The sequence below is a fragment of the Monopterus albus genome, unplaced genomic scaffold, assembly GCF_001952655.1.
Source record: "Monopterus albus unplaced genomic scaffold, M_albus_1.0 scaffold51.1, whole genome shotgun sequence".
In the NCBI taxonomy this organism is placed as follows: Eukaryota; Metazoa; Chordata; class Actinopteri; order Synbranchiformes; family Synbranchidae; genus Monopterus; species Monopterus albus.
The window spans coordinates 2678496-2694943 of record NW_018127931.1 but is presented as its reverse complement, the minus strand read 5'-3'; the positions used below and the strand labels follow the sequence as shown (position 1 = coordinate 2694943).

The window sequence follows — 16448 nt, the reverse complement described above, 5'->3', positions numbered from 1 at the left end:
ACCCGGCTCGTACATCTCCACAGGCTGTCAGGAGGTACAGCGGCACATCTTCAGACGTATATGAGACACAATAATTAATCAGCCATGACAATAATCAGCAGCCCTATTGATTACACTGTGGTGGTTAGTGGGGTGTAATCAATAACAAGGTAAAGGGATTTCTCACTCTCCCAAACACCGATATTCACTGGCAGTAGCTGTTCACCTTGTCGTTGGCCTTCAGGAGGTCAGAGGTCAGCTGGTCAACCTGCTCGCTGATGACATCACACAGCTCCGCCCAGGTGAAACTACCCAGGATGCTGTGGGGCTGGTCGAGGAGGACGCAGCCGGCCAGCAGGCGCTGGTACACACGGTAGAGGAAGGACAGACAGGCCTAACGCACACACACACACACACACACACACACACACACACAGTGTGATGTTGTTTTATAGGATTTACTCAGCATCAACAACAGTGTAATTAAATGTTCAGACATAATGACGTTAACCTGCTCTGTAGCAGAACAACACAGTAAGACAGGAGGCGAGAACATGACGGCGAGGTCGTCTACAGTACAGCACATGAACCTGAACTTCACTCACAGACTAAAGCTACTGTCAGGAGACTGGGAAGACTGGGGACCTACTGGTTTAGATTAATACCATGTACTAGAAGCACAACGTTCCTGCTCTGATATCAGCAGGGGACCTTTACTGATGCCACACTCCTGCTCTCCTGAATTGTTTCCTCTGTTAAGAGTGGTAGCGGTTTTGAACGTCTTTATTCAGGCCTGGGAGGTTTCATCAGTGAGCACGAAGTACAAACGAACAAAGCTCATCTTTTACAGCTAAGACAAAGGAAAACAACTCTAGTTCTCGCTCTGTCAGAGATCGGATAGGATCTAGGAGCACGTACAGTCAGGAACACAAGTATTTGAACATCTGAGAAACAGCAAGAATTCTGGCTCTCAAAGACCTGTTACTGTGCCTTGAAAATAGATCAACTGTTGGAGCAATTGTTAGAAAATGGAAGAGGCTAAAGACGACTGTCAGTCTCCCTCGGACTGGGGCGCCAAGCAAGAACTCACCTAGGTGGGGTATCACTGATGATAAGAAAGGTGAGGAATCAGCCCAGAACTACAAGGGAGGAGCTGGTCAATGACATGAAGAGAGCTGGGACCACAGTTTCAAAGGTCACTGTCGGTAGAACACTACGCCGTCATGGTTTCAAATCATGCATTGCACGGAAGGTTCCCCTGCTCAAGTCATCACATGTCCAGGCCCGTCTGAAGTTTGCCAAAGACCATCTGGATGATCCAGAGGAGGCATGGGAGAAAGTCATGTGGTCAGATGAGACCAAAGTAGAACTTTTTGGTCTAAACTTCACTCGTCGTGTTGGGAGGAAAAAGAAGGATGAGTTGCATCCCAAGAACACCATCCCTACTGTGAAGCATGGGGGTAGTAACATCATACTTTGGGGGGCAAAGGGGACAGGACGTCTACACTGTATTAAGGAGAGGATGAATGGGGCCATTTATTGTGAGATTTTGAGCAACAACCTCCTTCCCTCAGTCAGAGCATTGAAGATGGGTCATGGCTGGGTCTTCCAACATGACAACAACCCGAAGCACACAGCCAGGATAACCAAGGAGTGGCTCTGTAAGAAGCATATCAAGGTTCTGGAATGGCCTAGCGTCTCCAGACCTCAATCCAATAGAACATCTTTGGAGGGAGCTTAAACTCCACGTTGCTCAGCGACAGCCCCGAAACCTGCTTAAACTCTGCGTTGCTCAGCGACAGCCCCGAAACCTGACAGATCTAGAGGAGATCTGTGTGGAGGAGTGGGCCAAAATCCCTGTTGCAGTGTGTGCAAACCTGGTCAAGAACTACAGGAAATGTTTGACCTCTGTAATTGCAAACAAAGGTTTCTGTACCAAATATTAACACTGATTTTCTCAGGTGTTCAAATACTTATGTTCAGCAGTGCAAGACAAATAAATTCTTTAAAAATCATACAATGTGATTTCCTGAATTTTTTTTTTTTTAATTCTGTCTCTCAGAGTGGCAAACAAGGTACCAGTCTAGAGGTAATATGTAATAGAATAGTATGTAGTTCATATATAGATATTATTTGTAGTAGTTATGTAAGGGTGAGCTAACTGTTAATGTAAGCTTGATCTGTTTCTCTTCTCTTCTCTTGCTGAAGCAAGAATATCTTGACTTATGTCCTCCTGATTTAATTTATGGGTAAACATCCAGAAAGAATTCCTCCTTAAATGGGGAATGGACATAGCTTCAGCCTTATGTGAACAGTTTGTGTGCTCTGTTCAGGTTTAGAAAAAGGAAATGTGCGCTAGGTCAACGTGACCAATAAGTTCATGTACTGGACATCTCTGACAATGCTTGGAAGAAGGGGTGTAGAGCTGGCATGGGACTGTGACTCTGGCTCAAGCCATAGAAGGCTGTTTAACTGCGTGAAGAAGTTATGACAGCTGTGGGTCAGGGAGAGGGGAGGAGTGATGGTGCTGCAGTCGTGAGTGTGCATTTGTTCCCGGCTGGGGGGACTCTGACTGACTGGACCCCAGACCAAGACTTACTGACTCTGTGACAATCTTCTTATTCAGTACTTGATCTATTCCATTGCAGGAGGAGTGATTCTGTTTTCTGTTCTCTAACTACCAGATTAACTACTACTCTGTTCAGAATAATTGTAATATATTAAATGTTTATTTAAATTGGGATGATTTGTCTCAATTAATTTAGTCCGTATCAAATCCTAACAGCTACAGATTTTACCTTGGCAACTACAATAGTAAGGTCTAGACCTTACTTTGTAAAGTGTCCTGAAATGACTTTTGTTGTGATTTGGTGCTATACAAATACATTTCAATTTGAAATATGTATGGTCCATTTGGATTCCATGTCCCCAGCCTCCCCTGGGACAAGAGAGAAATTCTTCTTGAGGTGTGAGTTGAAGGGGCTTCAGCCAGGCATTGCCAGCACACCCTCATTACACCTTCGGGTTTAACAGATTTGTCCGGCAGCCTCCCCCGCCATCTGATCCAACTCACCACTAGGTGGTGATCAGTTGACATTTCTGCTCCTCTCTTCACCCAAGCGTCCAAGACATACAGCCATAGATAAGATGATACAACAACAAAGTTGATCATTAATCTGAGGCCTGAGGTATTCTGGTGCCAAGTACACTTATGAACAATGCTATGCTCAAACATGGTGTTTATTATGGCCAATCCATGACTAGCACAGAAGTCCAATATGAGAGCACCATTCAGGTTCAGATTAGACAGGCCGGTCCTCTCAATCACCCCCTTCCAGATTTCTTCATCATTGCACACGTGAGCACTGAAGTATCCCCGCAGAACTATGGGGTTTCCAAGTGGTGCCCCCTTGAGGACTCCACCCAGGGTCTCCAAGACAGCCACATACTGTCAACTACTGTTCAGTGCATAAGTGCAAACAACATCCAGAGCTTTCCTCTCAGTGACGTTAACTTGTATGGAGGTGACCCTCTCATTACTCAGGGAGAATTTCAACACAGCAGCACTCAGCCGGGGCCTTGTGAGTATCCCCACACCCACCCAGTGCCTCTTGCCGTGGGCAACTTTGGAAAAGGATTGAGTCCAGTCCCTCCCCAGGAGTTTGGTTCTGGAGCTAGCACCATATGTGAAGGTAAGACCATATCTAGTTGAAAAAACTTAGGAAAAATCAACTGGACTTAGATTTCTAGGTCGAAGACATTTCACCTCTCATCCAAGAGGCTTCATCAGTTCTGACTGACTGGTGTTGAGCCGGAGATATTCATCCCCCTCGGTGGTGTTTCAGTCCTTTGATGGCCAACAATGTCCCTTAACGACTGAGTCATTATTCACAAACGCATGGCCCAACACAGGAGGGCCAGCTCCAGTGGACCAGAGTCAGCAGTCCACCTCCAAGGACAAAGGACATTCTTTTGAGGACAGTGAAGTCCAGATCCTCTCCAGAGAACATCGCTGGTTTGCGAGAGGAGTTAAGGAAGCTATTGTTAGGTAATTTCTTAGTTAGATAGATATGGATTAGAGATCTGTTGTATTAGAAGATGTTAGTGCAGCCAGGATGTCTCCTCAGGCTGTTAAATGCAAGGTTGGTTAAGGCAGAAAGGCTGCCGTCAGGGACAAATGTTATTATGACGGTAAAAGTAACCATAATATTTGTCTTAATGTGTAATGTTATGTCAAATTGTTTTAGATACACACCACGAAAACAACAGCCACACACATTATTTTCTTCATGTTTTGTCTACTGCTCTGCTCAGCTGCCAAGCTGGCATATCAGGGTACGTCACGGTTCGACAGCCCAGAAATGATTAATATTGTATAGCAATGCGTGGTTCGGGGTCTTCCTGACCTGAAGGACAAAGGACATTCTTTTGAGGACAGTGAAGTCCAGATCCTCTCCAGAGAACATTGCTGGTTTGAGAGAGGAGAGCCTTTACTATTTTTTGTAAAAATAGAACACCCCTCACTAAATAGGGGTGGTGGACTAAGACACAACATGTCTTCCATCTACAATCCTGTTTTGAGATCTCTGCCCAAACATGCCCACCAGGACAATAGGCGTCGGTCGACGATTCAAAGACAGGTAACGACTCTCACCGATACTGGGCTGCAACGACTCAGTGGTTAAGGGACATTGTTGGCCTTCAAAGAACTGAAACACCACCGAGGGGGATAAATATCTCCGGCTCAACACCAGTCAGTCAGAACTGATGAAGCCTCTTGGATGAGAGGTGAAACATCTTCGACCTAGAAATCTAGTCCAGTTGATTTTTTTCTAAGTTTTTTCAGTTTACTATGACCTGGATGACTGAGAATCTGCACAGACCATATCTAGTTGGTATTGCTCCACCTCCTCGCAAGCTCTAGCTCCTCCGCCTCAGGTGACATTCCATGTTCCTATAACTAGCCTACGCAACCAGGGAACAACAGCCCAGTATCTATGTGCTTGTATTGAATTTAGGCAAGCAAGTATGTATCTATACCAGTAATTGTCTTGTACATGTCGCACTTGGGTTTGGCATACTAACATACCTGGATAAGCGCCACTATTCTATTATTAGACAACAAGTCAATTGTGCTGTTTTTTTTCCTGAAGGTGTGTAGTACAAAGATAAAATCTGCTCACTGCCATGAACTTAAAGAATCTGTTTTATTTGGACTGTAATTGAGCACAGCAGTGTATGGGTCCCATTGTCTTGCCTCTTTTATGGTTTTCTGCTTTCTTGTTATTACAGTCAGGCAATGCATTTAAAAGAAGTGCAGAGCCTGACCGTAAAACATAACTGATGCTATTCGTCATGCGGTGGAACCATGCTGTTGCTAGACTTGTAGTACAATGATCTTAATCTGTGTAGTCCAAATTGTGGTGCCCAGTGCAGTTAAGACTATCAAACAACCAGAAATGATTTTTGAAATGAATACAGTCTGTATTTGGGTCAACTCTTTCCTGTTCCCTTCCCACCATTAGAGGGGTAGGAAGTTCACATATTGCCTGAAGACATTCTATGTAGTTGATTTGTGGGCCTGTAACACCACATTCAGCACTAACTTATTATCAGCTTGTTTTTGTTGCTCCCAAGTAGCCAAAAATTAGTAAGGAGATGTCGTGAGATGCTGGTCTAGTGTAGTCAACTTTCCAGCTAATTTCAACCCACAATGTTTTGCCCACGTTAAGGAATACAATAATACAATGAAACCAAGAGGAAGTTTTCGTTCTGTAATAACCAAGGAGAGTTAAGTGTCAGGGAAAAGGGACTAACTGATGCTTTGGGTCAAAGTTTTTTTTTTCTTCGTGATGTAACAAGCAAATGTCAAGAAATACGACTAGCTTATAAACATTAGAGTACACAGAGTATCCCCCCCCTTTTTTTGTAGTACAAATCTCTGGATACAACCAGCAATTATGCCTCTACATGAAACTCCCCCACCTCACCCTGTGACATTTGGGTTGGATAGGGTGAATGTAATGAACATCATGCTTATATATAGTTTCAGCCATCTCAGAGACACTTCTTTGACCTGACTGAACCAGATTTAGAAGGAATTGTAGTGTTATTGTATTTGCAGTAATTTACAGTAAACACTTATTTTACAGGAAACAGTACCAGGCGTGCTTTTACAGTGTGAACTGAAACAGTAGTAGAAAATGTAAGTTGTAAGAGTTTACTCTTTTTCAGTAAATCCTGATACATACCTGCTGCATGCACTGTGTGTGTGCATGTGTGTGGGTGAATGCAGTGGAGGGATTCAGTATTATTTCCACTTAATCACAGTTCACTACTATGACATGGAAATAGAAAATGTGCCATAGTTGGCATCTAAAAAATACATGATGAGGGTAAGAGGTTGTGCAGTTTGACTTGTATGACAGTAATATTACACTTGGACCTTATTGGAAATGTTGCTAAAGAGGAAAAGCCCTCTGTGACTCTGTTTCCCACACAAGAGCCCCGCCTCCTAATAGTTAATTCTACAGAACTCTTTTCAGTAGTTTATCTTTCACTCTGCCCCAGCATGAGCCACACTGGATATCATCACTTCACAACATAAACAGAAGAGCTTCATCATCAGTCAACTAATTGTCAGCCTCCCAGCCAAGTGTGACCAGATTTGGCCACTCAGCCCAGCTGGAAAAGAAGAAAAGAAGAACAGGAAGAAAAAGTTGTAGATTACAGGACCTGGGCAAGCAGAGGAGTAGGAAAAGTCTGGTGCTGGCTTATGAACATGATTCTGTGGGTTGCATTGCTGGTGTCTCACTGTTGTTTGGGTCTGAATGGAGCTACAGCAGAAAGAGCAGGACTGGAGAGGATAGATAAATGTGGCACTAGGTGTTCTAAGGTAAAACTTGCATCTTCAGAACTATTAAAATCACATAAAAATGTGCATGGGTTTGCATTCAGAATGTCACTGAGCTACTAAGTACAGTTGTGTCTTATTAGTAACACCTCCTCTTTCCTGAAACTACTGTACACAGTAGTGTTTCCAGTGGTTTTGAAACTACTATTGCTACAACAACTGCATGCACTATAGGGCTATTGCACATTGGTTTCACAGCCTTGAGTTTCCTCAAAGACTCCCCGAGCATTAGTCATTGTGTTCAAGCATACCACAAAGCCAATTCCTGACAGTGTATGACTCTCTTAGAGTAAACAATTGTATACATCATGTAAAGAGTATGCATACAATACTGCAGGCATGCTTACAAGCAACTTCTGCTGAGCTTATGTTAACCATGGATGGTGTCAAATCCTTGAAGACTACACAGTAGTTTTTGAATCACATACTCATTAATTTACTTGAGAAAATCAAAATAGCTGTAAATCTAGTTGGGTAGAGAGTGGATAGGTAATACTTATCCTGTGCTCTTCTCTCTCAGTGACCTGCACTGATCTGTTTTTGTTTCTGTGTTGCAATTTCTTACAAACACCATTCCTTCTTCTCTTTTTGTAAGTTTCAGTACTAAATACTCACAAACAGTTATGTTTTGTTCTAGCTGCTAACACTCCCACATCATTTTCCATACATCACCATTACTTGTACTGATGTGAGATATTGGATGCTGTTTGTTTCTTATAACTAAATGATGGACAGCTTAATGCTTTGGGGAAAAAACACCACAAATATCAATTTAAGAAAAAACAACTGAATTTTTACCATTTTCAGAAACACCCTGAAGCATTCACATGATTGACTCTCATACAATTTTGGTCATACAATGGTCATACAATTCTGACATCAACACTGAGCACAGTGCATGTGAATGTCTGGATTCAGTCTTAAAAGGGCATATTTCCTGGCTCTTGAAAAACAAGAATATATTTTTCAGTTTTGGGAGATAGCCTAGGCAAAATGTTTTCTGTTGCATAATTTGTATCACAGTTGAAAATACTGTTGTCAGTTAACTTCACTGAACTTTCCCACAAACCTGTTGCAACTTGAAATTTACACATTAGGAAGAATAGGTGGAGTAATTGATTTCAAAATAATTTACATAAATAGACTTTACTTGGACCACAGCAAAACTGCAAACAGGTTGAGTTTAAGAAGCAATGAGGATGTAAAAAGCTTCTTACTTTCTGGGAATCCCCCTTTCTAGAGCCCTGTGACCTTTGTTCTCTTTGTTGACATTTATTTTATTAATGGCGCGTCCACTCAAAAAATGTCACCAAAAATTCACACTGTGTGTTTCACTTGAGTGTGTCTTCTTCCTCTCTCCTTGCAGGGTCTGACGTGCATAACAAAGCCAGACTGTGAGTATAAATACATATGCCTGCTATAACACATCTGCAGTCATGCATTCACAATTTACATGATTTTGCACAATAACTCGCAGTGTGTGGCTGCTATGAATCAATACTTAATCAATATGCTTTTTTATTGCAAAAATGTAGTCTGTCACATTCATGGCAGATTTATGAAAAAGTCTGCTTGTGGAGTGACAACAAAACTTTCTGTTTAAACACATAAATCACAGCCGAAGAAGTGAAAGCATGACGTCCCACCTATTATAAAGCATAAGGAACTTTTAAATGCATAATTACTTTACAGGCAATGAAGATAAATGCCTGCTGTGCAATGTATTGCTGACAATGATGTGGGCATCACATTAAAGCACTGTATTATACTCACTGTGACATTTACCCTGAGGAATCATGTGGCTGTGGGGACAATGATATGAGGAAGTGTCAGTGTGTTTGTTCTTCCTTATAGAGAAAGAAAATAAGCATAGTTCAGGTTTCTTTCATTGACCACCCAACTGATCCTCATTTTAGCATGGCAGCTTCTTTCAGTAGAACCATAACACCACATGATAGCACTGAATAAATATGTGACTTTATTGGAAGCATGCAAACTATCTGGAAGGGCTTACGGCATAAACACATGCCAAGTTTAATGTGCGCATTGTCAGTTCAGTGGGAACTGATGATTCGCTGTGGTGACCCCTAATGGGAACAGCTGAAAGTAGAAGAAGATGTGGAGTATGCAAGCGGAGAGAGTGAGATGATGGCATTTCTTTGTATGACTTAAGTGAGTTTTTTTGTTAAGTTTTGTTTTGTGTTCTATGTTTTCCTCTAAAAATGTCAGTGTGTTCTGTGAAAACTAATGTGTTACTTGTATGTTTTTTTTCTGGCCCTGTCTGGTGTAGCTCTGTTTCCTCCTCCATGTCAGAACCCTGCTGAAGGTCTCAACACCTCCTCCATGTTCCACAACATCAGTCTCAACACAGTCATGAGCTGTAAAGGGAGACAGAAGTGCTCGCTTCACCTCAGAATAAAAACTGTATTACAAGTTACTGGTATGTAAATGTATGTAGTCTACAGCCATGATGGCAGCTCTGTGAGGCTGTAGTTAAGCATAGTGATGCTTTGCTAAGTCAAGTCAAGTCATGTCAGCTTTATTTGTATTGCACCTTTCATACACCATGGAAATTCAAGGTGCCTCACATATAAGAGCAAGATAAAACCATAGGAAAGTTAACAAAGAAAAACAACAACAACAAAAGATCATATAAAAACAAACAAGTACTGACACACCTATGTACTCATACCAATTTGCATGTACCAGACAGTTAAACAACTGGTTGATACATCCTAGTGCAAATTTAAAAAAAAATAAAATAAAAATGAGCTTATTCACAGGCACAGGAAAACAGAACTTTTAAGCCTTGTTTTAAAAGTAATAATAGCAGTGAGTAGCTAATGCAAATTTGATAGAAATCAATTCAACAGTTCAATCAATGTAAAAAACAGAAAAAAGCCTCATGCTCACAATCCAAACTTTAAACAAATTCAAAAAGATTTTTGGATAGGTTGTATTGCATGTAAGTTGCACATTTGTCCACATCATCTTTGGTTTGTTGGATTACTGTATATTCTCTGTAACTGACCTTCACTTCATCAGAAGTTGTCATTCAATGTAGTTGTCTTAATGAGGAATTTTTAAATGCCAAACCAACATGAGACAACTCATGGTTAGAGATGATTATCACTGATGACCCACTAAAATTGTTTGCAGATTAACAATGACGCAAGTCTCATTTACAAAACCAGCCATTTTCCATGATCAAACTTCTGCTTTTGCTTTTTTGCTATTTCATTTGACATTTTTTGTTCCTGATTTTGCATACAAACCTCTTGATCTAATAAGGTGTGATCAAAATACACATGCAGGGAGATGAATGCACACTTGTCCATATAAGCAGGACACTGATAATCTCTGTCGGTTTCCTGTCTGGCCTGGAGCAGGGAATTCCCTTTGATAATATTAGTCATTAGACCCTGGAGCCAATAAAGAGTGATGCATGCTTTTCTGACCCCCAAGCCAATGGCAACTCACACTGAAATGTGTTACTAGATAACAGTTACTATTACTGTGTGACACCTGTACTGTGTGTCTTTAAGCCAGTTTCTGGATTCTGATCATGATATGGTTTTTCCACAGATCACATCCATGGTGTGTCCATTTGCACTGAAACTGCAGGAATGATGGTGAACTGCCGGGTTTTCAGCTTCAAAAAACGCTCAAAAGAACGAATGTCTGGGCTGCAGGTACTGTCAACAGCAGTGAACATTTAATTCACAGTGTGATGCAAGAGTGACTTTTCTGTTAGAGTAAGTTTTAATGTCTAACCTGTGTTGTGCTTTTGCATAATACATTTTTGAGCACGCATTAATATTCCAGATTAAAAAAAGAAAAAATGTAAGATAACCGATCAGTCAAAGGGCTTTTAAGAAATATGTAGTGTATTTTAATATAGATATATGTAAACTGAATTCTCATAACTCAAACTATAACAATTGCTAATTTGACACCAAAAGATTTTGAATCATCTGATCAACTCTTTTGTACACTGTGACATTATTGCTGGTCCAAACATGTACAGTAATTCCATGATGACATTGCTAAGCCATTTCAGACATGTGTATGTGGTTTTTATTTGCCCTTTTCTGGAAGGTGGAAGTTGAGGATGATTGTACTGATATTTCTCCAAACCAACACGTGCAAGTCATGGTGAAAACTGTGCCAGTCTATTGTGGCCTAACCTGGAGCGTCACTTATAATGCCCCAGGTAAGAATACATGCGTATTTGCATAATAACAAAAACCCACACTCATTGGCACATGACTGTTCTCAAACAGGAAAATGAGAGACTGAAGATGGAATGTATGACACAGAGAGTTAAACTCAGTGAAGGGCGTTATTTAATCTCTCGAGCATTTCCTTGAGACAAATTTTAGCAACACACATCACTACAGAAATTTTAATCCTCAGTTATTTTTATATGAAAATGAATGACTCACCGTAAGCTATTTTTGGAAGGCACATGTATTATGTAAGAGTTACGCACAAAGGAGTAAAGTCACATTTGTCTTACTGTTATCTGTTTCCCTATTGCATAAAGTTTGTTACTATTTTTCACAGGATGCAACAGGAAGGATTTCAGAAAGCATGTCCCAGAATGTATTAGTAAGTGCATATTTTTATTAATGCATTATTATGTCTAACATACAGTATTTTAAGCAAGTGGTTTCTTATGGTGCCAGTTCGATCTTTGGCATTGAAAAATAAAGCTTGGCATTGAGAACAAAACTAACTGAAAAAGCAAACATTGATATCGAAGCGTTTGCATAAAAAACATTGGCATTAAAAAGGTATTAAGTAATAAGCTGTGCACTGCTGATGTTAGTTACAGGTAACATTAGATATATTAGCTATAACCTACCTGTAGCTAACATTAGCACTTGATGCAGCAGACCTCTGCCCCACCAGCATATCATTAGTTAAAAGTGAGCTTTAATGTAGCTCAGTTCTGTGAGTAGAGGGAAACACACAGCAGTTTGAGAGCTCCAGCTGAATTCGGGGGAGCCAGTGCAGTAACTATGCAGCCATACTGGGCAGACAGAAGCCTTGATGCTCAGGGGAGAGGGCTGTCTTCTCCTCATGAATCTAAACAAGTGTCTGCAAATCACATGCTCCTTAGCCCTGTCCTCAAAGCCCCCACCTCCATGCCAAAACAGTGACAGAGAAGTGAAATTGAATAAACAACTTTGACAGTGACAAAGACGTATGTTAACAAAAAATTCTGAAGATTGTCATTTTTCCAGTATTAATACTTTTTAATGCCACTGCTTTTACGACTGCTTCAGTGCCATTGTTTGCTTTATCAGTTACGGATTTGTTTTTTTTTTATGATTTTGTTGTTATTTTTTGGTGCCAAAAATTTAATTAAATATTAACTTGAATAAAATTTAGAGGTGTAAAATTATCCAATATATAACAAGAAAAAAGCAAACATTGGAGATAAAAAAAAAGGAAAACTTAGGCTAGTTTTGTTACAGGTCTTTTACTTTTTCCTGTAAACCCCCCACCCCCAAACCCTTGTTTGGAAACCACAACATAGGTCTCTACATATACTTGAGTTGAAAAACTTTTTTCTTCTCTCTCTCTGCTTTGCAGCTGGTAAGCTGTCGTACACTGTAAACCCAGAGAGAAAGGAGCTGAGTGTCAGTGTTTCAGACATGCTTGAAGATCACAACTATCTCCTCCGCCTGTGCCACAAGCATTTCATCTGTGTCGGCACAGGGGCCCATAAACTGGTTAGTCCTCATATTTATTGGAATCTGAAAATCAGAATAAGTGGGAAGAGAGGAGCATGGATGGACTTCCTGGCTGGATATAATGTTAAATGCCATTATCATCACTTTAAATAGAAACCCCTTGAAAACTCACACAGCTCACTTACCCTGCCAGTGATTAATCACTCAATTAATCAATTATGTAACTCAGGAATCAGAAAGAATTGTAAAACATCAACTCATATACACATACCAGAGTAAAATGGACGTGTTATAACGCTTTGTTTATCTTTCAGATAAAGAAAGAGGAAGCTGTAAAGAGTGCCACTTTCACATACTCCCGACCTTTGCCCTGCCTCTGTATCGAGGTGACGATTCTGTCAACAGTTTTGGTTTTAAGCACTTTTGATTTATTTTTATTAGTAATACACTGATACTCATTAAGAAATTCCTCACAGGGGTGGTCAGCTGTGATGGATGCCCCCAGAGTCCAGGTCTGCCCATTCAAAGACCGTGAGTCACCTTAACTACTTTTAGTCACAAGGAAATCTGTAGTAACCTGATACAATACCATTTGAATTTGAAAAGAGCATGACTTCATGTCCCCGCAGGTCTTGAGGAACTGTGGTATGGAGTTACCTTTGACCCACTGGAGCAGATGCTGTCGTGGCTGCCTCCCTGTCAAGTTAGTGCCGTTGTGACATTGTGTCAGAAAAGCAAGGATAGCGTCTGCGTGGACCTGCCTCATGCCTCCCAGAATGCTAGCAGAGAAAAGGTACAGCCTTTTTAAAATGTTGAAATTGTTGCTGCATTTATCCTGCAAAGCTTCTAACTGCTGGTAATGGTCACACATCACTAAAGCATGACAGTTAAAGTTTGTGTGCTTGTTAAACATGAATGCACAAGGTTAATACATAATAGAATTGCCATAAATGCTGCACAGAAAATACACAGGATCAAGCTCATAAAAGCAGAATGTCTGGTTTCTGGTTTTGCCTCAAAGATTAGTGACAGCTTTTGAAAAATTACCCACCTTTGTGACACATTATCACTGGGTGAGTAATAACAGCCAGGTGGCAGTTGTTTCAACATATATTTGTTTTATTGGAGGACAGTGTTTTGTAACTGATTCGAATGTGACTCATGATGGCAGCTGGGTACCCAATTAAATAAGTATAAAATTGTACTGACAACATCCTTCTTTAGCAGGAGTTTGTACAGTACACATTAAACAGTGTAACATAATTCTGAACCTGACATTTTTTATACTGAGTCAAAGTATTGTATTGGTTTATTCTAAGCTTTTGCTTCACCTAATATAAATATTGTTGTTATGTTATTATAAGTCAAGCCAAACATACTGTATATAAGGCTGATTTTTAACTTGAGGTCATGTTAATTAAGGAATTCTTTGTTAATGTAAAAACAGGCAGTGATGCAGTCTCTGAAAGTTATCCAGCTTACCTAAAAAACTGTTACGTATGAGCTCAAACTAAATGATAACTACTGAAGTGTTTAGTCAGTCTTAAATAAACTAAGACTTTCAAACACTGTTTTGCATATGAGAAGTATTATGTTATTAATACATACTTTATCAACCTTCAATCTGTTTTTCAGATAATATTTACTAGAGTGGATCCACACCCTCAACTCTGCGTAAAGGTAATGAGCACTTTTGCCCCACTAGCTATTTAGGAATTTTACTTTTTTTAGACTAGGCACTGAGCAAAACAGTTCGGTTTAGTTCAGTTGTATCCAGTGTTGTAGTCCATCCATCCATCTTCTTCCACTTATCCGGGACCGGGTCGTGGGGGCAGCAGTCTAAGCAAAGATGCCCAGACTTCCCTCTCTCCAGACACTTCCCCGAGAGACATAGTCCCTCCAGTGTGTCCTAGGTCTTCCCTGGGGCCTCCTCCCGATGGAACACCTCCCCAGGAAGGCACCCAGGAGGCATCCGAAACAGATCCCCAAGCCACCCCAGCTGGCTCCTCTCGATGTGGAGGAGCAGCGGTTCTACTCTGAGCTCCTCCCAGGTGACTGAGCTCCTCACCCTATCTCTAAGGGTGCGCCCAGCCACCCTGCAGAGAAAGCTCATTTCAGCCACCTACAGTGTATATCCAGGATCTTGCCCTTTTGGTCATGACCATAGGTGAGAGTCAGAACGTAGATCAACCAGTAAATTGAGAGCTTCGCCTTACAGCTCAGCTCCTTCTCCACCACAACAGATGGTACATCGACTGCATTACTGCAGAAGCTGCACCGATCCGCCTGTCAATCTCCCGTTCCATCCTTCCCTCACTCGTGAACAAGACCCCAAGATACTTGAACTCCTCCACTTGAGGCAGAAACTTTCCACCAACCTGAATGGAATAAACCACCCTTTTCCCACTCGGGTTCAGATCGGGAGGGACGTTCCTCCCAATCACGCCCCTCCAGGTGTCATTGTCGTTGCCCATATGAGCGTTGAAGTTCCCCAGTAGAACGATGGAGTCTCCCAGAGAGTCCAAGAAGGCCGGGTACTCTACACTGCCATTCGGCCCATAGGCACAAATGACAGTGAGAGACCTATCCCCAACCCGAAGGCACAGGGAAACGCCCCTCTCATTCACCGGGGTAAGCTCCAACACATGGTGACTAAGCTGGGGGGCTATAAGCAAGTCCACACCAGCCCGCCCCCTCTCACCATGGGCAAGTCCAGAGTAGTGGAGACTCCAGCCTCTCTCGAGGAGTATGGTTCCAGAGCCAAGTCAAGTCACTAAACCTCGAGTCGAGTCTCAAATCCCAAGTCTGAGTCAAATCCGAGTTAATGAATAATCCGAGATGAGTCAAAGTTGATTCCCCATTACCTGAGTCAGTCATCAAGGTCTACATTAAACACAGTTGACAGCTCTCACCATTTTATATTCAAAATGTTCTAACAAGATGGCGCTGCTCGGTGTGGGACGTCACAGTTCACTCAGATTCAGGTTCTTTCTCTTTTGTCTCTTTTTTGCTTATTTGTGCCGTGTTAAACTGGAGAGCTACTATATGAATAACAACACACGCGGTATGTGGCCCCCTAGGACGCAACCATCCTGAACTGCCTCAACAGCTTCTATGCATGGTTTGACAGGTTGAACACAGACACCCCCTCAATATCCCCCTGCGACCCAGGGGACACTGCTTTTCAGGTCACACGGGCAGAGAGGAAGGCTCTTCAAAGGGTCATAAAGACTGCAGGGATGATCACTGGGACTGAACTGCCTGCTATGGACACAGTATACACACAGCGCTGTTGTAAAAGGGCAGAGAACATAATCAGGGATCCATGCCACCCAGCTCACACCCTGCTCAGACACAAAAACTGCACCTACAGCCTCAGGCACAGCAGGGCAGACAATATAGTCACACACAGAACTAGACTTTACAACAGCTTTTTCCCTGCTGCAGTAAGACTGATGGCAAATACAAAAATGTGAGAAATGTGAGAGTATATGTGCAATAACCCCTCAGTACCTCATCAAGTGTAATGACATATCCAACTCCACCTTGTGAATTACTAAGTGTGATGTTTGAGGTTCACTGTGGGAAATACTATTACCCTATTTTTTGTGTATTGTGTTTTAACACTCCCTGCCTTCACCCGATTGCCGGCTGGGATTTATAGAAAAGCAAAGCATACTCTTCGATGGAAGTGTGTTGGATACAGTACGTCAAAATAAAAGCCGGACAGGAAGCAGCGGAACCAAATCATGACAGTAACCCAGGGATTATCTCTTTCACTAATGCTTTTGCCACAGTAAGGGCATCTGGTGTGGTTGTAGGAAATACCTCTATTCATTTGGTGAACATATCTA

The 16448-nt window shown here is 41.6% G+C and overlaps 1 protein-coding gene across 4 annotated transcripts in view; it reads left to right on the top strand.

Moving 5' to 3' along the window:
* The window catches only part of il17rel (interleukin 17 receptor E-like), a 26319-nt gene that overhangs the window by 4531 nt on the left and 5340 nt on the right, over window positions 1-16448 (top strand). The window contains exons 1-11 of one of the 4 annotated variants that reach the window (XM_020601253.1): window positions 6394-6874; window positions 8259-8286; window positions 9183-9332; window positions 10478-10584; window positions 10991-11105; window positions 11459-11503; window positions 12494-12633; window positions 12909-12980; window positions 13071-13125; window positions 13224-13387; window positions 14230-14274. In XM_020601253.1, the coding sequence (XP_020456909.1) occupies window positions 6755-6874; window positions 8259-8286; window positions 9183-9332; window positions 10478-10584; window positions 10991-11105; window positions 11459-11503; window positions 12494-12633; window positions 12909-12980; window positions 13071-13125; window positions 13224-13387; window positions 14230-14274 (1041 nt within the window). In that variant the 5' untranslated portion in view covers window positions 6394-6754. Of the gene's footprint in view, window positions 1-6392; window positions 6875-8258; window positions 8287-9020; window positions 9065-9182; window positions 9333-10477; window positions 10585-10990; window positions 11106-11458; window positions 11504-12493; window positions 12634-12908; window positions 12981-13070; window positions 13126-13223; window positions 13388-14229; window positions 14275-16448 lie in introns of those variants that run through there. The other 3 variants (XM_020601254.1, XM_020601255.1, XM_020601256.1) reach the window with 3 other exon arrangements.